Here is a 19,393-nt window from a genome sequence, read left to right on the forward strand (position 1 = left end):
GCAACTGCATCTCTAATTCGTTCTACCATAACATCAAGTGTAGCTTTCTCTCAGTTGCATAAATTTCTTATTTTAGTTTATATATATATCCCACAAATATATATAGTATAAAATGATCAAATTCAAAATAAAATTACATGTGGGAAAAATTATATACATTAAATTATTTATATTAGATCTATATTTCAAATTTTCTTTATGCACAATAATACTTTGACACATTCACGATCGGTGTTGTTCATGCAAGATGTTTAGTTGAATACCGTATATAATAATAACTGGAAATATATAAAATATTCTTAAATTAAGAAATAATACTACAATTAACCAAATTTCACGAACAAATACAATAAAAATAAATACTTTAATAATCAAACAAAATTGAAAAAATAAATTAATAATTAAACTTGAATATTTTTTTTTAATTGTGTAGGATAACATTGCTAACATTGAGCTACATATTTCGAAATGACGTAGAACTGGTCTTGAATGTGTTAATTATATTACAATATTTACTAGATTCAACAAATATGTTAGGTATCTAGCAAAAATTATTGTAAAATTAATGCAGCATATTAATACCATAATGGTTAATGCTTAATAAAATCAATTTATATAACTGTTTTTCTGAGGTTTTAACATAATATCAATATTATCGGGTGCTGAAACTTGAAGTAAATTTATAGTTTGCGGACTTTCGTAATTTCTTGCGACAGAGTAAACAGATGCTCTTTGATTATTTATATCAGGCTCATTATGGAAAAATTTGCAAGACATGATATACCAAAAACTTTGTATAATATTTTTTATCAAACCTGTAAATGTTTTCAACATTTATAAAATCTAATTATTTTGTATTAAATAATACACAGGCTTATAATATACACATACTTACCACTCGTAACAAATATACCTCCAACTGTAGCACATAATTTTACTAAAAATTGTGTTATGGTATCACGTTGGTGAGTAATTTTTATCTTCAAAGCGCTCATATCATATTTAAAAAATATGCCAGGTATTCCATGAGATCCTTTTAAATGATCGATAGGTCTTTGATGATCTTTTACGCTATATTGATATGTTTTAAATGTATTTAACAAAGTTCTTATATCAGTGGGAACTACTTCCACAAAATACTGATATAGCAACATATCTAAAAAATAAATTAAATATTAATAATTACAAAAATAAATTAAATAATTTAATTTATAATATTAGTAAATTGAACTTTAATTTACTATTGTCAGCAATTTTTTCATCTCCTTCAAGAGGATGTACAATACCAGGACTAGGCCCTCCAAAAGAAAACTTATTAATTCTATGAGTAAAATTGTAATCTCTACTAGTCATAAATGCAGAAATATGTATGTGATCTCTCGGAAGAGGTAAAGATTTCCCAGCAGTTATGTGAAAGTTTCCAGCTACTTTATTTGCATTTATACTACCATGAATTCGACATGCATCTGGCATATATGATGGCTCGTGAGTTCTAAATAAAATAATATGACATATTAAATTAATCTATATGATTATTGCAAAGTAAAGTATACTACATAATAACTTAAAAAGATATGTAAACCTTTTTGGCATTTCGCTGCGCAACGTAATTTGATTAGATTTCCAAAGTAATTCATGAATCGCATGATACTCTTCTCTTAAATATGAATTCATATATTTCAAAGCTTCAAAATGTGATCTTTGCTCTGAACTCAACTCCCACCAAGTATCTTCCTCTTCTAAAGTATCAAAACCTACTAAATTCTGATTCGTAGAATCTAAAATATCTGCTCCGATACGACCACATGGCATTGCCACAGTTATATCAATATTAATTTTCAATTTTGCATCAAAATCTGTATCTGGTTCAAATTTGAATTGTAATCTACTGTCAAGGAAATAACTTGTTTCTGCTATTATTAAATAAGCTATAATACAAAATGTAAAAATAGAAACTGAAACATAGATGAAAAGAAATACACATACAATATTAAACATTTTTTATCTCGCAACTTATTTTAAACTTATATTATTTAAATGTACTTACAAGTCCCACCAACTGCAGTTTTATCTACATATGGTTCAGGTACTTTAGGAAATGCATCAAGTTCTTTCACAGTCTTAATGTTAACGTGCCTTCTCCTCAACATTTCTTTATATAATTAAATAAAACAAAATTTATACAATTTCCTTCCAACAATCTATTAATTGTAACCTGCAATATAGACATTACATTTATTTTTCATATATTATTGTATCTTATATTTCATTATGGATTGTTTTATATATTTCTATTGTATATTTTTAAAAATTAAATAAGACCTATTTTCGCATACTGTTTTTAAAAGATATACATATTTTTAAGAAATATAAATATATCAAAGAAAAAATGTACGTTCGTACGTTATTTATTTTAGGTTAGTGCCACAAATACATGACGACTGTTACTTAATTGAATATCGTACAAAATTAATACGAATACAAATAATATCAATTGATCCGTTTAAGACAATATTTGTTATTATATAAATTACTTTTTTATAGAAAATTCATTAAGAGTCGTAGCAGTTATTATATATATAAATGAAAAACTTGAATCGTTACGTTGCATAAACAAGGTTTTTTAAATATTTGCATATGTAGATATTTAAAACCAGAAATATTCGTCGATTCTCATACACAGTCACACGAAAAAATCAAATACATTTTTTGCGTATTGTGAAAAATGCGATGTATTGTGTAATGGACAGTGTAGAAGATCCGGTTGTGAGTTTAACAATAATTAATTTCGTTCTTTTTAGGTTACGTTGGTTAGATTATTACTAAACAACTTAGCAAATGTATGATATAAAAACAACATTAATTATTACTAAATTTGAAATTTAAAAAATATTTAAATTTATTTATTTACATATAATATATTCTTACTTTTATATATACATATATATTAAGATATATGTTTTTATGTTCTTCCCCAACCATTCCCAACCTTCCATTTGCTAATATTATTAAACAAATATTGAATTTGTTTCATTATAATTATAGGACAGTTTTATAATTTACTATTAAATTGAGCTTGTATAACTATTTCATTAGTTAAAAAATTGTCGATTTCTTTAGAATCGAAACCTAATTCATTCAGAATTTCAACACTATGTTCTCCTGGTTCTGGATTTTTACAAGTTGTCATTGAGATACCAGGTGTACGAGATAATCGTGGTGTAGGGTTTGGTATTACTAAATTATTTTCTGTAATTCTGAACGTTTCATTTTCTTTATTATGTGGATGATGCGGTGTGTCTTCTAAGTTTAAAATTGGTGTTACGCAAGCATCTACACCATCAAAAATAGCACACCATTCGGCCTGGGTTTTTTCCTTAAATAAATCAACAAACAATGCATGATTTTTACCAAAGTTGTCAAATTGTGGTACTTCATCTTTAGATAAACCAAGTTTCTCTAACAAATTATTGTAAAATTTTCCTTCCAAAGCACCAATGGCCATATAACGTTTATCCTTTGTTTCATAAGTGTTGTAAAAATGTGTGCCTGTGTCTAGTCTACAAGAACATATTTGAAGTGCTCTTAATAAATTACATTTTCACTTGATAAAATAAAAAAGAAAAAAGATTAGTATCCTCACATATTCTGCCCACGTGGGTTACTCCATAACCCAGGTACCTGTTGAGTCCTAAACATCCAACTTCCTAAATACGCTGTACCTTCTACCATAGAAGCATCTACAACCTGGCCTAAATTACTACGGCTACGTTCAAAAAGTGCTAAAATGATACCTAATGCACACATTAAACCACCGCCACCAAAATCAGCAGCCAGATTGACAGGCGGTGTTGGTTTCTCGTTAGCACGACCAAATAAAGAAAGTAAACCTAAATGAAAATATTTAATTTGTTAATAAAACAATAAATGACACAACTTTGTAAAATAAAAAGTATTGATACTTATACATGTGAAATATTAGTACCTGACAAACCTAAAAAATTAATATCATGACCTGCCATATCTGCATATGGACCTTTTTGTCCAAATCCAGTTAATCTGGCATAAATGATCTGTTTGTTAATCTGCATTATATCATCAGGTCCTATTTTCATTTTTTCCATAACACCTATTGCAAAAATTGTATAGATAAATATTTGTATAAATAAATAAAAATTCTATTTTTATATTCATACGATAGAATATGCTGTTGACCTCTACGAAAGGGATCTATTATTATATCGCTATGTCTGCTCATTTTTTTAAAAACTTCAACACCCCCCTTGGTTTTCAAATTTAATGCTATTGATCGTTTTCCATGAGCAGCGAGATCAGGAATTGTTAACTCATTTCCAACCTATAAATATATATTTGTAAAGTTTACAAGCAAAATTTTGTAACAAATAATTGTACTTACTTTATCTACTCTTATTACACTAGCTCCAAATTCTGCTAATAACATTCCACAAAATGGTCCTGGAGCAAGTCCAGCCATTTCTATAACTTTTATCCCCTTTAATGGCATTTTTTTGGTTGAAAATTATATTAAATATAGTTAAAAAGTAATGATTTAATATATACTAACAACTATTTATACTTATGTATACAATACACCAAATGTATTAACACCAACTATCTATATTTATGTATAATGTATAGATATGGATATTATTTTTCTTTTTATCTTTTTTTAGTATTCAATACACACTCTTAAGATATATGTATAAAAATCGAAAAATGCTGTTTCATACTAATTGTAAGTAAACCTAATTTCTGAATTAAATTAAGGGGTTACGGGAAAAAATAGCATATTTTCAACAATTTTTTTTTTTCTATATAAAAAATGGAATTTTTATTCAAACTTTTTATAGCATTTAAGATACGGGTTGCGTCAGGGTTGCAAATATTTGAAACTCAGCCATTGCGACGTCAATTCCGTCGAAAAACGCGTTTAAAGATTTGAGTGCTGGTATAAGAGCCATTAAAGAGTGGAACTTCCCAGGGCTCTAGCTTTAAAACTACTACTCCTATCGACTTCAAAATTGAATACAATTTTCTAGATGAGTTATAGAATTTAAAAAGATAAAAAAAAATTTGTTTGAAAGTCCCAAACCTATGTAATCCCTTAATGAAAGGATTAAGCATAAGTATTTACTCAGCATAACTGTTTTCTGTTGCTAAGCAACCTAATGATGCATTTATGTACAGTCAATTTTAAGTGGAAAGAGCAAAGATTTTCTTTTCTTTTGCCTTAAGCAAAATTATTCCAAATATGATTGAAAATTTTGAAACAAAACCTTAAATAATTATCGAAACTGCCATAATGACAAAATTTACAATGGATAAAGTGTAATGTTAGAATATTTAATCTCTTATATTATTTGAAAATTTATATACTAAAACAATATCTGCTTGAAGTTTTAATTGCATCTTTCATAAAAATAAAAATGACACGGCTTCACAACAGTGATATTAATCTCAAAAGCAGTGGTATGTATAATGTATTTATTATATTCTTAAGTATAACAGTTTCTGAATCTTTTTCTTTAGAGTACTTATATATAAGTATTCTTTTTTGCATGCATGTATATTCCAAATCTAAGATGTTCCAAATGTTGCCTGAATTTGGAGTAATGTGAGTTTTAATTTTCCCTGAATTTATTTGCCAATAAATTTGTCTATATTTTTATTGCATATTTATAAATTATATTATAAATACTATATGAAGAAGTAGAAAAATATATTTTCAAAACTTACTTCACAATACACCAAATGTATTTTTTGAATGACATAATATAATGATTAATAATAAATAATGATAAATAATTATTGAATATGATTGTATTTTCTATTTAGTATACAACTTGGCTGGAGAAAATTATTTTGAACAATTATCCGCATATAACTCAATGCGATTTCACATACGTCGAGTTTTATTAGCAAAAAGTGTTGTTGATGCTCGAAATAAAAAATATATAAATAATAAGAAAAAAGAATTAAAAGCACAACTTCCAAGGAAATTCAGTTTGGATAATTTTATTGATCAATTGGCTTTTGATACCAAACATCATCCTATGGTATGTTCATATATTTTTTAATGTATACGTATTATAGAATATATAATATATAACTAATGAAAACATTTTTATATTTCTTGAACGATAATTGAAATAGGATATGCTCAGGATGAATTTAGATAAATATTCTTCACGTTACTCAGAGGAAGACAATTGTGAAACATATCCATATAACATAAGCGATGTAGATTATTCACAATTAGCAATGCAAGCTGCTGATACTGAAAGTAACAGTAAAAGTAATTATCAAAATCGTTCAATGTTAAAATCTAAAAAAAAAGTATCAGATATGAGCGAGAATCGACCTAAAACTTCTGGAAAAAAATACATTAAAGGATTGAATTCGAAAAAACGTATCGTTCACAGGTAAGATTAATAATAATTTACAATCAGATTTAAGTAACTTTTTATAATAGCTATAATAATACTTAAATTGACATTAAATGTTGATTTAATTAAATAAGAGCTTTCTTTAAAAAGAAAATGCAGGTGTGATGAGAAACCAATTTACTTTACCTGTGGAAAACCTTTTGAGTCACCTACAAATCATTATCATTCTGATTCTGGTTCAAGTTCCAGTTCTATAATACAAGAAGATTATGCTTCTTCTGCCTTATCAAGTCCAGTACAAATGCATACACGTAAGTATGCAGAAATTGAAGCAAAAGAGGATGCAAGATACGTTCAATTTGCTTACGAGATTACCAAAGATATTATTAAATATGGTATCTATACCGATAAGGAACTAAATGAAATATTTAAAAAACATTTACAACGACATAGAACTACACTTGATCTGGTAAATATATGCCTATTTATTAAATGCATAAGTTGTACTTTTATGTTATAAAACATATGAAAATCTTATTTTATTTCTTATATAGAATAAAATGTTGAAAGAAATATATCGATTGAAAACTTTTTTAAATGTGTCAGAAGAGTCTGATGCATCGGATGATGATACAGAATTTTTTAATACGGATCAAATACAGTTACATGAAGTCAGACCACCAACTCCACCAAAGGTACTAGATGAGAACAAAGTAATAGGAAAGTTGTTATCTTACCAAAAATTAATGGAAACTCAATGTAACAAAGAACCAAGATCAAAAAAGTCAGTAGTTTTGATTGATGCAAATCCAGAACTTCTCATAACAGAGCGTGACATACTTACATCATTATTAGAAGTTGGCATAGATCCTAAACAAGCAGAAAATATTTGTAAGAGTTTACATCATAAGAGCATGGAAACTGTTCTTGATAATATGGTATTATTTTGATGATCTTTTTTATTGCATAGCTGCATTTATTACAAAACTATATTTTAATTATGGTATAAACATTACAGGTAGAATTAAAAATAAAAAATACTATTCCTCCTAATAAATCAGAAACTCTTCCTGATAATTTAAACAATGTAGAACTTCAAAAAGAAAATACATTCAGTCCAGAAAACACGTTTCTTGAAGATTTGATATCAGAAACTAAAAATCAGATTTTAGAAAACGAGAACAAGAGCTCAATCACAGATGATCTTTCATCAAAACAGGATGAAATGATACAAACACCGCGAAGCCCAGTAACTCTACACAATGATAATTATACAGAGCCGTAAGCTATTTTTATTTGCTTAATTACACATATCTTCATAAAAAAACTTGTAAAAATGCGTATAAAAACTTCAGTTTATTTATTTTGTTGTGTGTAGCAAACAGAGCAGCTGATAATATTTGTTACTCTGTATATAGTTAACAAATAAGTTTATGTTTTTGTGGTGTAAAATATATTGATATTGTGTTAATTGTATATACATTAATTATATTAGTGTATGTAACAAGTAATTATAAAATTATAAATAAAATTTATATGCACAAGAATGTGCTCGACATTTTTGCAATTACACCAAGAAGAGAACATACCATTGAATGTTGCGGATGAAGTCATTCAAACAGAAATACAAATAAATGTTGGTTCAAGAATAAAAATGAACAAATTAGGAGGAGTACAGGCTACAGAAGAGTACAAAGAAAAGAAATGTATAAATGAAAATATGGAGGTTCCAAGCATTCCTCCAACAGATATCCTCCCATGGAGTCATGACAAAACAGCTGAAATTAAAGCCCATGCATTGAATGTTATAGAAAAATCAGCAGAAAAATTGGATTATAAATATCGAATACCAATAATTAAATCAACACAAAAGTTTCTTTCGTCACAAAAAATAAAGAAAAATTCAAACGATTCTCGCATAAGTGATAAGGTCTGTTTTATATTTAAATATAAATTATAATGAAAAAGAGAATTTGTATAATAAACGTTGATGATTTTTCAGACAAAGTCAACAGCGCAAACAAAAAAATTAAAGAAAGAAAAGATTCCAAAGAGATCTGGATCTTCAAGAACTGTTGATAATAAGTCAATCAAAAGTATCTCTATTAAACCAAAAAGAGATGTACTGAAAAAAAAAGATAGAGAATTAAAAAAATTAGTAGCAATTTCTCGCAAAACAAAGACTCCATCTATTTTTGAAGCAAAAGAAAAAATTAATGAACCAATTCGAAATATCAGTATTACAAAATTGGATATGGATAAAAGGAAATCTCCCAGATGTATTACTCGAATAGATATAACAGATAAAATCGATACAATAATACAACAAGAAAATAAAGAGGTAAGAAAATTGAACTCGGACGTGCAGAGAACTCTTGTTTTTAATTATTAATAATTTAAAATATGATTCAGGGACAAAATAAAATAGAAATGAATGTGTCCAAATTAATTGGATATGGATCAACAATTAATAAGGAAATAGAAACTTTTTTAAGTGAAACCAATAAGAATGATAGAAAAAATTATAACGTAAATGACGTAAAAAAATAAAAACATCTTTATAAATTGCTATCGTCCATAATATAAATGGTATATATATATTCCATTAATGTTCAATCTTTTTAGATTTTTGTAAATGTTAAGGATTATTTGATATTTACATAAAAAGATACATTTATATCATTACATACACATTTATTCTTCTATATTATAAGTGTTATATTACAGAGATTCCCATTATTTCGAGAATATCGTGAAACTTGTTTTTCTTTATTTTTCCTCTTTTTTTCAAAAAAATAAAATATATAGTAAAAAATATATGTCCTGTTTTGTGTATATATACACATACATAGTTTATCTACACGTAATTACATGATGCACGTATAAATTGTGCAAGTCCGAACAAGTTCGCACAGTTAAATTACTGTGAAACACGAGTATACTAAAATATTTTATTATATTGCATTGCAAATAAATTTTGTATAATAGTCTATTTGTATCTATCTGGAATAAGACTCACTTACTCCTTCCCATTACCATACTCAGGTTTTTCCCCCCAAGTTCATAACTAAGTAGGTCTATTTGTGCACTGTGCTTTGTACATTCGTTACGTCTCTTTTTTTCTCAGAGAACTCGAGATAAAAGTACTTAAGTATCATAATATAAAATACAATTTTTAACTAAATTATTCATTGTAGATATTTAATAATGCTTAACAGATAAAAATGGTAACCATAAAAGAAAAGAATAAAGGCAGTATTTATCAAAATACTCTAAAGAAAAATAAAACAAGATCTGTGATATTCAATATATGCTAATCAATCAAGCTAATGAGTTATTTGCAATATCTAACACAAACTTGGTTAGCTACCGAAAATATAACAAGTCACTTTTGAGATGTGTATGATTGTAGAATATTTCTCAACTATGCATTATAAAAAAGAAGATAGAAGCATAGTATTATATTAGCTGCCATCAGATGCATTAGAGGAAGTATCTTCAAGTTCCGGTGCACCTGGTTTACGATTCAATATATTTGAAATATCCATTAAACGTCTTACAATAAAATCAGGTTGTGGATCATTTGCATTTAAGTGTAGTTTATCTACAATTGGTATCCATACAGTGGCACCAAAACCTGCTTCTATTCCACCTGATTTAATACGTAAAATATATTATTGCTGGATTTATATATTATAAATGTATTTTGTTTGTATAATATAATATATTAATTGTAACCTAACAAATAATATATTATATTTATATAAGTAGAACGTACCTAAGATATCTGTTTCTAATTTATCACCAATCATTATGCAATTACTTGGTGTTACACGAAGAAACTGACATGCCTCTTCAAAAATTCTTGTTTCTGGCTTTTCCCATGGCAAATCACCTGATACTAAAATAATATCAAAGTATTGTTCTAATGAAAGCTTTCTCACTTTTTCCCATTGTGAATTGGATGGTCCATTCGTTATTAATCCCAACAAATATTTTTCTTTCAACCGTCGAAGTAATGCAATTATATCAGATTCTAATGCCAAATATTGGTATCTTAAATATAACCAACGCTCGTAAACATTTTTGGCTAAATATGAATACTTTTCTCCTAATGCTTTATTCCATAATATCATTCGCCAAGCATCTAACGAGCAGGTACAATTATCTGGACATTTTCTGAATAGCTTCAAATATGTAGTCGTTATTTTAATGGATACTTCTTCAGGAATTCCATATTCTTGTGTCAGCTCCTCAGCCAGCTAAAGGTACATATATAATATCACAGATTAGATTTAGATTTCACATTCATTTCTTTTTATTTCAAATAATGTTAAGAATGATGAATGAAAATGAAAAATGAGAGGAAAATAAAGGACAGTAATGATCTCCACATTCAATAAATTGCTATTTACGAAAGTAATTTCATCACTTGTTTTATTAAACATATGATAATATAATATCTGAAAAATTAAACTATTTATTAAACAATATAATAATAAATAAAGCATAGTTTTTTGAAATGGACAAAATATTGAACGTGGATTTATATACAGCTTAAAAGAGACTTCACTGGATCAAAGGACAGAAGCGATCAATTAGGATTATATAGGACATTTAATTCATATTAATGATTACCTAGAAAATGCATTGATTCATTGAAATACTCGAGCCGATTAGTGGACACTCGAAGTAGCACCCGCGGACGTTGCTGTAATCACAACAAAATCAGTTGTGCCAACAACAAATTTATGATGCTCCAACTCTATAAATTGTAGCTATGAAATTGTACCCATCCATTAGATTAAATAATAATTAAAAAGAATTAGATATTCAATCATAACTAAAAGATACGCTCACATTCATGTTCATGATGAATGTTATGGTTCGCTATCTGAGCCAATAAAAAAAAAAAGTAAAGATAAATCGTAAGAGTATTTGCTTTAATAGAAAAATGCTTTTGTCATGTTACAAAGCTGTTAATATATTTCTCTTTAATGATAACAACCATACTTCTCTAATTCTATTATTACAAATGAAATAAAAGATATAATTATTACAATATCTTTAAGTGTACATATTTATATTGTTATCATTTTTCTTTTTTATTACATAATAAAGTTTTTTTTATAATTTTTCTATATTTTTATTTGACATATATTTTCTAAGGTAAAGCAAACGTTTGTAATTATGTTTCTTTATTAAAACAAAATTGTATATAATAACATAATTAGTTACATTCAAACAAATGTAATAAAAAATCAATGAAAAAATTAAACATATTTTCAACAAATTTAAATATTCATGTTAATAAAATGTAGAAGATTGTTTTTAGAAAATCCTGTTTCTTTCCTGCTGCCAAATACAAACAACTATTTCCAGATAGACTAATATCTAAATTTATATCTGATTTACGTATGTATAGACATTTTCGATAGACAAAATTTCAAGAAATTTTAGAGTAGTTTTGGCTGAACGAAATATTATTCAATCAAAAAACTGCTTGAAAGAATACAATTTTGTCAATATTATAATTTAATGTTTTATAATAAAATAAATTTATATATTCTATTTCTAATAGTACACAAAGCATATTGAATTTTTCAAAAATTAATAAAAATTACTTTTAATTTTAGTGGAGAGTATACGTAATACAAAAATTATTAAAGGATTGAATTTTAATCTCCAAATAAGTGCTTTCCAAGTTCCATCAAACGATGATTTCTGCATACTGTCAATGCTCCGCATTTCTTCAAAACTGTTGCAACGCCTTTATCTGCCTTTACCAAATGACATAGAAGATCTTCGAAAGCAGATTTTACATTTGGTTGTAAACTACCAACTTTAACTTTTTTCAGAGTTTCAATTATTTCTTCTACCCATCCAGATTCAATTGTAAATTGTGATAACCATGGTATTACTTGTAATACTCCAGCCATTGTTTGCATCCCAAGAAACCAAAGTTCCATAAGTTCCATCCAACGTTCTTTATAGGACATAGCAACAACTAATTCAGTTGGATCATTACTTTCATCTATTATATATGCATCCCATAAAAATCTAATGGTGGCTTGAATATAACGGCAAATTGAAAAGTCATTCTTCTTAATACGCTGTGCTTGTTGCTTTAATAATAAGAGTCCTAAGACTGCTAAGTGACCATGCAGAACTAAATTGTCTGGCATTTGTTTCAATTCCGGAAGATTATTGAAAATGAATTTCAATAAAGATATATATATCGGAGATTTCTCTACTAATTTGGCTTCTAGCACAGTTATATTCATTAATACATTGCATATAGAAACCATTGCTTGCCTTGAATCCTGCATTTCTTCTAAAGTTTGTAAATCAAGCTCATCTGCTTTATCAGTTTCTTTCAATGCTTTTAAGCGTTCTGACCTAGGAATTGGTGGTTTTTTGTAGTGTATTATTGTCCAATGATAAGATAAACTTTCAAATAAGACTTCATCCTGTTTGTGAGCAAGTAAAATTTGCCTAGCATCTTCTTCTACCGCTAAATAACACAAGGCTGGTAGAAGTAGTCTTAATAAATCAACTTCACTAAGCGGATCACATGGTATAGATTCAGCAGAGGATGATCCTTCTTCGTTTTTGGTACTTCCACCTTTAGCACCTGCTTTAGCTTTTTCTGCAAGTTTTCTATTACGATATGCATAAAACGTATCATTAGCTATTGTTAATACAAATGGCAATACCGCATAAACTTGTGGTCTCATCGCAGTTGTTTCTTGTGCCAACCATGCTGCAACTACTCTAACCATTGCGCAAACGAAAATACGTTCTTTGATATCAGTCAATTCTTTCATTTTTGATACTGAATTTAATAGGCCAATAATAGCAGCAAAAGCACCCTTCAAAGCTGTATATAAAGATTGTTTTTCTTTTTGTTCTAAATCTAATTGATCTGAGATAATATACATCAGAGAAATTTCAAGAATGCCAAAACAAGCTGTAACTAAATCACCATTTGTAACAACAGTTTTAAGCTGATGACCTTCCAATTGCATTCTAACTTCTATTGATGCTAATTGAATTAACAATAATATGAGTATCTTTGGTTTGTCCTTATTTAACATGGTCCATTCAGCACCTAAGAGATCCATCATAACTGAAGCTAATTTCAAAGCAGGATCTCGTTGATTTTTTCCTATCTTAGAACCAAGAATATCGCTCAATCCTTTATGAATACTAAGTGGCCAAGATTCATCTTTTGCAGAAGCTGATATCATTTCTTTTCTGCAAGAAACTAATAATGCCTGCAAAATGCTACATAATTTAAATTTTCTCTCTGTGTGATCTGTTTCAAAATCGCACGCAATTTTATTCATAATTGCATGGAAGGGTATTGTGTCAGTTGCATCCCAAGCATCTGGACCATATCTTCCAACTAAAGTAACTAAAATCTCTAGAGCTTCGTCAGTTTGAAAACTTTTCTCTGAATAAATATCACACATTTTAGATATTGCTTTATGTTCCAGGAGTATTTTTTGACCTGGTAAAAATTGTGCAATGCTTTGCAAACATCTATAAGCTTCGATAACAATAATTAACATGTCATCAACTGAATCTTCATCTGCTTGAGAAATAATTTCAAGAAGAGCAGGAACATGCGTTACCATATCCGGATGAGATGCTAATTCTGGCTCTCCGCAAAAGGCAGAAAGAATTGATAGTGCTACTGATTTATAGACTTGTGCTGGACAATCGACAGGAACCGTATCGCTGGATAATAATTTCTTTATAAATTTTGTACCAATGGCTTCGAAAAGCATTTGCTTAGCAGCCAGATTACAATCCGTGGCATTAACTAATTTAGTTACCATAAAAAGGACTGCAAACTTTTCTGAGTCGGTATTAACCGACTTCAAAATGGAAGCACATTTTTTGACCTCCTCTGGAATACTCATATTGCTGCTTTATTTGTATTAATGAATTTTAAATAAATATATATTTATATATATATGTCTATACATATACAAAATACAGCAATACGTCACTGACCACTCTTCACGAAATGCATCGAATATCGATGCTCCAAAATGAAAATGATTTTCATAAGAATTGACAATTGAAAAATGCTCAAGAGTCACGCCTTACACGTACCACTGTCGAAAGGAAACTGGCATAGAAGCTAGCTGCTAGGACAAACACCTCAAGCTCTATAGCCTTGCCCTTTGACACGTTCTCTCTCTTGGTATAAAAATAACTTCTTAGTTTGAAACTATGATCCGTACGTGTAAACGCTTTCGTGAAAATGTTAAGTGAGCCTCCGTTGCCTTTCTGTTCTTCCCAACAAAAGAATAATTCTTTATCGACTCAATAATAAGATTAATGAAACGTGAAATAAGCATTTCTCATTCTTCTTATCCAAGATATCGAACGATTTAACTTTCTCTCTTTTTATATATTTGTCCTTTAACATTAAAATAAATATTCTATCTTATTTTGATATGAATATCGAGTAGTTCAATTTCATCAATTATTTTCCATCGTGCCATTTGTTGATTACAAAATGACAACATTAGAATGTTCGTATCTGTTTATATTATTATATTATTCCTTCGAAAGAAGTTTGAAGAAGTACGTGGAAAGTAAATACGTGGGTGGTATCCAAAGAAGAATGTTAAAAAACACGTTGCTGCGTCGGTGAGCAGTTTCTGCGTCTCGCGCGCATCGACGATGAAAAGATACCGCGCGGTAGGTACGAAAATAGTTCTCGCGGAGAAAGTGCTATAACGGGGAGTCGGCTCGAATTACAACCGTCAAGGGGGACGTATCTATTTCGGGTTTGATCTCCGTCGACGAGAAGGGAGAGAAGAACAACTTGCAAAGGATAAAACGTCGCGTATCTTACCGCGAACCTCCGTTGCAAGAGCAATGTGCATAAAACGCGACGCGTCTGACCTCTGCCGACCTACCGATTAACTTCCTTCTTACTCATATATTACTAAAAGTAACTATTCATATATGTCATTGAACGGTATGCATATATGTTGCATCCTACGTATGAATGTAGCTATATATGCATACCATCCTCCATACATATATATAATGCATATATATACACACATCATACAGCATTAATAAGATGAAAGAATGAAAGAGACGGAATGAGAGAGGGAAAGGGGTAAAGGTTGGTTTCTAAATATAAATGGTTTGAAACATTGCATAGTATGTATATATATATATACCTTTCGACAAGTTCGACTGTCTGCTTTTCTCGTTTCGATGATAGTATTATCCAAATCGAAGAAGACGGCATTAATATCAGCCAAGCGAAAGTTCTTTGCTTTGAAAGTCGCCATTGTTATTTTATAGAAGATACGAATTCTGTACAACCATGCGTTGGTGAAGCTGCCAATTAATTTCACTTTATGACCCGCGCATACGAACGCTCGTTCGCATTTAACGGTTTTCTTCCTGCCCTCTTTCCCTTTTTCCTCTTTCTTTCTTAGGTCTTCCTACTACTCTCCTTTTCCTCCTCCCACTTTTTTTTTGTTCTCTTATCAAATGAACGTCTCGAAGCGCCACGTTCGATTTGCGACACTCAGGCTTTCCTATTTCCCCTACTCCCATATTTTATTATTGCGATTAGATCGGAAATTTTCCGTGACTAATACATCACCATATTACTAATCCTTGATCTCGTGATGCATGTTTACTTGATTACATATCACTTACAGTTCAGGAATATTTCTTGCAAATTATGAACTTAAATTTTTATATTCTTTAGAAATTACGCATCGTTCAATAAAAAAAAAAACCACTGTTTCAAAAATATTTGCGTATGACATCTGTACAGATATAAAGGAATTAATACATTCATTTCATTGGTAATTCCTCTTAAACTTTATTTACTGTTGATTTGTTAAGATTATTATTAAAATAATTACAATTTTTCAAATCACGATATTAATAATCTGAAATAATATGTGTTAGATTTAATATCTGAAAGTAATATTACAAATACTCTAAGATACAACTATTAACACATCTCTTATCAGCAGCTAAAAATATGTATGAACAAATACCGACTAATTTGAATTTGAATTCTTTGGTAATACTGAGAAATTTGTATAAAGGAAGCAACAGAAATTAAAGAATTATCATTAACGTCTGTAAACTTTCCAAGAAACTATTTAGTATTCTAGAAAAAGCTTCAAATAATTCTAACAATTATAATAAATCGGTGTACATTTTCAACATGCACAGGATAAATTTTCAATTTTATTTATAAATTTAATGAATAAAAATTAGTAATATTGTTTAGAAATATGATTGATAACACACAATGACGACATTATTCACACTACTAATAATCTTTACTGTTTTAATATGATAAACAATGGATCTAAATAATGGCATAGTTCATAAAATTTATAGACCAGAACTTTAGTAAAGACAGGGCAGAAGTGACATCTAAAGAAGCTTTAAGTAATGTGATGGCGTGTTCTTCCCTCTGTTGATCACGTATAATCTATGTTCTTCTCTAGATTCACGCTTACGTATATCTAAATTAAGGAATATTTTTGATTTGTTTTTATAACAGGATAATACTATTATTGTCAAATTAAAGTGTGCTAAAATTATTTTTTGTTTATTTAGCGTAAACAAAATATTCAGTGAATTTGTTTAAGCAGACTAACGTCTTTAGTGTAACAGAAAAACAAAAGTATCATAGATCTTTAAGGTTATAAAGACTTTGATAGAAAAATAATTTTATTATTTTATACACACAAAAATATATATTTTTGTGAAGAAAAATGGCTCACTATAAAGGAGCTGCCAGCGAAGCTGGTCGTGCCATGCAACTCATGAAAAAACGTGAGATTGCACAGCAGGAAATAGAATTGAGAAAAAAGAAAATAGAAGATGATCTGAAAATTCATAATATAGAAAACAAATTTGCCACTCATTACAATGCAGTGGAACAGCAATTAAAAACATCTACCATCGGTCTTGTTACCTTGAATGAGATGAAAGCTAAACAAGAAAACATAGTGAAGGAACGTGAAAGAAAACTTGCACAAAAAGAACAAGAAAAGGAACAAGAAAAGGAAAGAGCACTAGCTGCAAAACAAGCAGAGAAAAATAAACAGAAACGACAAATACAAGCGTTATCGTTTAATTTGGATGAAGAATCTGAAGAATTAGACGATGAATCGGATGCAAATTCTGATAAGTCTGAAAAGTCAAAGAATGAAATTAATGGACCAATTATTAAAAGAATTAAGAAGAATCCCGATGTGGATACAAGCTTTTTGCCGGATAGAGAAAGAGAAGAAGAAGAAAATAGATTAAGAGAAGAACTGCGACAAGAATGGGCGCAAAAACAAAATGCGTTAAAGGAAGAAGAAATAGAAATAACTTTCAGTTATTGGGATGGATCTGGTCATAGACGTAGTGTCATTATGAAGAAAGGTAAGTCATAGAAAGTATTTGTAATATCATAGTTTTACATGCATCTGCAATTGTTAAATTTAAGTATTTGCATAAAATCAATAAAAAAGTTCATATTAATTAATACTAGTTATTATTATTTACAGGTAACTCGATTTATCAATTACTTCAAAGATGTCTGGAAGTTTTAAGGCGAGAATTTAGTGAACTTAAAACTGTAATGGCAGATCAATTGATGTACGTTAAAGAGGATCTTATCTTACCGCATCATTATACTTTTTACGACTTTATTGTCACCAAGGTATGTCTTTATATATCTTTTAAAATATACTAATATATGTTATACATTAAGTATTTAGAAAATTTTCAATATATATTTTTCTCGTTACAGGCGAGAGGCAAGAGTGGACCACTTTTTACATTTGACGTTCACGATGATATCAGAGTTATGCATGATGCATCTGTTGAAACTGAAGAATCACATGCTGGCAAAGTTTTGTTAAGGTAAGTTTTTTTTCCTAGTAGTATATCTATTCACCATCTATAAACTGAATATTATTTTATATCTAATAATAAATTACATGTTTTTAATATAAATAATGATGGAATGATAATGATGATGATGATTATTATTATTATTATTATTATGTATATTGTAGGTCATGGTACGAAAGAAATAAACATATATTTCCTGCCAGCAGATGGGAACCTTTCGATCCCACCAAAAGTTATGACAAATACACGGTTTCGGATAAAAACAAAAAGAAAGACTTAATAAAATAATGTATTTAAAATTACATATAGAAGAAATTTAAATTAAGGAAATATTATATATATAACACATTACCGATCAGTGTGGAATTGTACATATTTGTGTTTGATTATATTTCATTGATGATAGAGAATATATAGTCTGATAAAATCCACGTGGTTGACAATGTGTTAATGAATTATAAATTCGGTAGAATCCTGTAAAACGTGAATCATACATTGTCGTCTGACAATCTCTCACGATTTATTTCTGAAAAAGTGAATTTATAAGCAATTAATCACGTTTTATAAGATTCTTGTTATGTAGTTATCTTTATTACTATATACTTGAGAAAGAGAGAGGCACGTGATTCATTTTAAATTTATCTAAATTAGATAGTTGCGAAGTATTCAAATATAATATGAATGTATTGTCATAATGATGAATTAATTGAGCCATTCACAGGCCCAAGCGATTCATTCCATAAAACCAAAAGTAGAGAAAATCGATAAAGTTTTATACAATGTTTAACATATAAGATTTTGTTGTTTAATTTTGTTAAGCTCATTATTACATATAAAAAATTTAGCATCATTGATGCGCTTTGGTACTATTATTTGAAAAAAATCTAAACGTGGAAGTAATCTTTGTTGCCTGTAAACGGCTGGATCATAAATTTGTAAGATAAAATATTATCTATTTAACTTCAAATCCAACTTTTAATTTTTCTATAAATAGCAGAAAATACAAGATATTCATTTTATATAAGATATAATATATGTATATGCATATATAAGAGATTTCAAATGTATAT

The 19,393-nt window shown here is 28.6% G+C and overlaps 6 protein-coding genes across 10 annotated transcripts; 2 read left to right on the forward strand and 4 right to left on the reverse strand.

The window, feature by feature from the left end:
- Positions 1 to 162: 162 nt before the first annotated feature.
- LOC106786028 (endoplasmic reticulum-Golgi intermediate compartment protein 2) lies at positions 163 to 2,850 on the reverse strand. Of its 4 annotated transcripts, none has more exons than XM_014746985.1 (6): positions 2,605 to 2,850; positions 2,048 to 2,215; positions 1,583 to 1,955; positions 1,242 to 1,492; positions 896 to 1,156; positions 163 to 815 (listed from the first exon to the last, which is right to left on the reverse strand). In XM_014746985.1, exons 2-6 carry the CDS (start codon positions 2,148 to 2,150, stop codon positions 607 to 609), a joined length of 1,197 nt encoding a protein of 398 aa, XP_014602471.1. In that variant the 5' UTR covers positions 2,151 to 2,215; positions 2,605 to 2,850; the 3' UTR covers positions 163 to 606. The 4 variants fall into 4 exon arrangements, with proteins under 4 accessions (XP_014602471.1, XP_014602469.1, XP_014602472.1 ...); XM_014746983.1 differs by having other exon boundaries at positions 2,535 to 2,850; XM_014746986.1 differs by lacking the exon at positions 2,605 to 2,850 and adding an exon at positions 2,404 to 2,510 and having other exon boundaries at positions 1,583 to 1,928.
- A 79-nt stretch (positions 2,851 to 2,929) lies between these two features.
- LOC106786029 (alpha-methylacyl-CoA racemase) lies at positions 2,930 to 4,706 on the reverse strand. Of its 2 annotated transcripts, XM_014746988.1 has the most exons (6): positions 4,586 to 4,706; positions 4,418 to 4,513; positions 4,216 to 4,357; positions 3,986 to 4,129; positions 3,644 to 3,890; positions 2,930 to 3,560 (listed from the first exon to the last, which is right to left on the reverse strand). In XM_014746988.1, the coding sequence occupies exons 2-6, from the start codon at positions 4,493 to 4,495 to the stop codon at positions 3,053 to 3,055; spliced, it is 1,119 nt and encodes a 372-aa protein (XP_014602474.1). In that variant the 5' UTR covers positions 4,496 to 4,513; positions 4,586 to 4,706; the 3' UTR covers positions 2,930 to 3,052. The 2 variants fall into 2 exon arrangements, with proteins under 2 accessions (XP_014602474.1, XP_014602473.1); XM_014746987.1 differs by lacking the exon at positions 4,586 to 4,706 and having other exon boundaries at positions 4,418 to 4,525.
- A 207-nt stretch (positions 4,707 to 4,913) lies between these two features.
- LOC106786037 lies at positions 4,914 to 9,806 on the forward strand. Its single transcript, XM_014747024.1, has 9 exons — positions 4,914 to 5,490; positions 5,857 to 6,077; positions 6,175 to 6,443; positions 6,558 to 6,876; positions 6,962 to 7,345; positions 7,426 to 7,688; positions 7,786 to 8,337; positions 8,410 to 8,748; positions 8,820 to 9,806. The coding sequence occupies exons 1-7, from the start codon at positions 5,448 to 5,450 to the stop codon at positions 7,799 to 7,801; spliced, it is 1,515 nt and encodes a 504-aa protein (XP_014602510.1). The 5' UTR covers positions 4,914 to 5,447; the 3' UTR covers positions 7,802 to 8,337; positions 8,410 to 8,748; positions 8,820 to 9,806.
- A 65-nt stretch (positions 9,807 to 9,871) lies between these two features.
- LOC106786016 (N-acylneuraminate-9-phosphatase) lies at positions 9,872 to 11,273 on the reverse strand. Its single transcript, XM_014746953.1, has 3 exons — positions 11,268 to 11,273; positions 10,186 to 10,669; positions 9,872 to 10,059 (listed from the first exon to the last, which is right to left on the reverse strand). Exons 1-3 carry the CDS (start codon positions 11,271 to 11,273, stop codon positions 9,872 to 9,874), a joined length of 678 nt encoding a protein of 225 aa, XP_014602439.1.
- LOC106786036 (neurochondrin homolog) lies at positions 10,579 to 15,508 on the reverse strand. The gene is made up of 3 exons (XM_014747022.1): positions 12,032 to 15,508; positions 11,046 to 11,118; positions 10,579 to 10,669 (listed from the first exon to the last, which is right to left on the reverse strand). Exon 1 carries the CDS (start codon positions 14,333 to 14,335, stop codon positions 12,086 to 12,088), a length of 2,250 nt encoding a protein of 749 aa, XP_014602508.1. The 5' UTR covers positions 14,336 to 15,508; the 3' UTR covers positions 10,579 to 10,669; positions 11,046 to 11,118; positions 12,032 to 12,085.
- Positions 15,509 to 16,913: 1,405 nt separating this feature from the next.
- LOC106786040 (protein FAM50 homolog) lies at positions 16,914 to 19,347 on the forward strand. Its single transcript, XM_014747031.1, has 4 exons — positions 16,914 to 17,849; positions 17,975 to 18,129; positions 18,220 to 18,332; positions 18,488 to 19,347. Exons 1-4 carry the CDS (start codon positions 17,192 to 17,194, stop codon positions 18,609 to 18,611), a joined length of 1,050 nt encoding a protein of 349 aa, XP_014602517.1. The 5' UTR covers positions 16,914 to 17,191; the 3' UTR covers positions 18,612 to 19,347.
- Positions 19,348 to 19,393: the final 46 nt, after the last annotated feature.

The sequence above is a fragment of the Polistes canadensis genome, unplaced genomic scaffold, assembly GCF_001313835.1.
Source record: "Polistes canadensis isolate GaletaPanama2010 unplaced genomic scaffold, ASM131383v1 scaffold_63, whole genome shotgun sequence".
Lineage (NCBI taxonomy): Eukaryota > Metazoa > Arthropoda > Insecta > Hymenoptera > Vespidae > Polistes > Polistes canadensis.

Excerpts from the sequence above, each read along its gene's own strand:
- LOC106786016 (XM_014746953.1), bottom strand. Across the intron at positions 10,060-10,185 it reads ATTAGAAACAGATATCTTAG|GTGGAATAGAAGCAGGTTTT; the intron begins GTACGTTCTACT and ends GTATTAAATCAG.
- LOC106786036 (XM_014747022.1), bottom strand. The coding sequence starts at position 14,335 with ATGAGTATTCCAGAGGAGGTCAAAAAATGTGCTTCCATTTTGAAGTCG.
- LOC106786028 (XM_014746985.1), bottom strand. The coding sequence starts at position 2,150 with ATGTTGAGGAGAAGGCACGTTAACATTAAGACTGTGAAAGAACTTGAT. Across the intron at positions 1,493-1,582 it reads CGCAGCGAAATGCCAAAAAG|AACTCACGAGCCATCATATA; the intron begins GTTTACATATCT and ends TATTTTATTTAG. Across the intron at positions 1,157-1,241 it reads TGAAAAAATTGCTGACAATA|ATATGTTGCTATATCAGTAT; the intron begins GTAAATTAAAGT and ends TTTATTTTTTAG.
- LOC106786037 (XM_014747024.1), top strand. The coding sequence starts at position 5,448 with ATGACACGGCTTCACAACAGTGATATTAATCTCAAAAGCAGTG. Across the intron at positions 5,491-5,856 it reads TATTAATCTCAAAAGCAGTG|TATACAACTTGGCTGGAGAA; the intron begins GTATGTATAATG and ends TTTTCTATTTAG. Across the intron at positions 7,346-7,425 it reads AAACTGTTCTTGATAATATG|GTAGAATTAAAAATAAAAAA; the intron begins GTATTATTTTGA and ends TAAACATTACAG.
- LOC106786040 (XM_014747031.1), top strand. The coding sequence starts at position 17,192 with ATGGCTCACTATAAAGGAGCTGCCAGCGAAGCTGGTCGTGCCATGCAA. Across the intron at positions 18,130-18,219 it reads ACGACTTTATTGTCACCAAG|GCGAGAGGCAAGAGTGGACC; the intron begins GTATGTCTTTAT and ends TTCTCGTTACAG. Across the intron at positions 18,333-18,487 it reads GCTGGCAAAGTTTTGTTAAG|GTCATGGTACGAAAGAAATA; the intron begins GTAAGTTTTTTT and ends TGTATATTGTAG.
- LOC106786029 (XM_014746987.1), bottom strand. The coding sequence starts at position 4,525 with ATGCCATTAAAGGGGATAAAAGTTATAGAAATGGCTGGACTTGCTCCA. Across the intron at positions 3,891-3,985 it reads TAATTTTTTAGGTTTGTCAG|GTTTACTTTCTTTATTTGGT; the intron begins GTACTAATATTT and ends ATTTTCATTTAG. Across the intron at positions 3,561-3,643 it reads AACCCACGTGGGCAGAATAT|ACTAGACACAGGCACACATT; the intron begins GTGAGGATACTA and ends ATGTTCTTGTAG.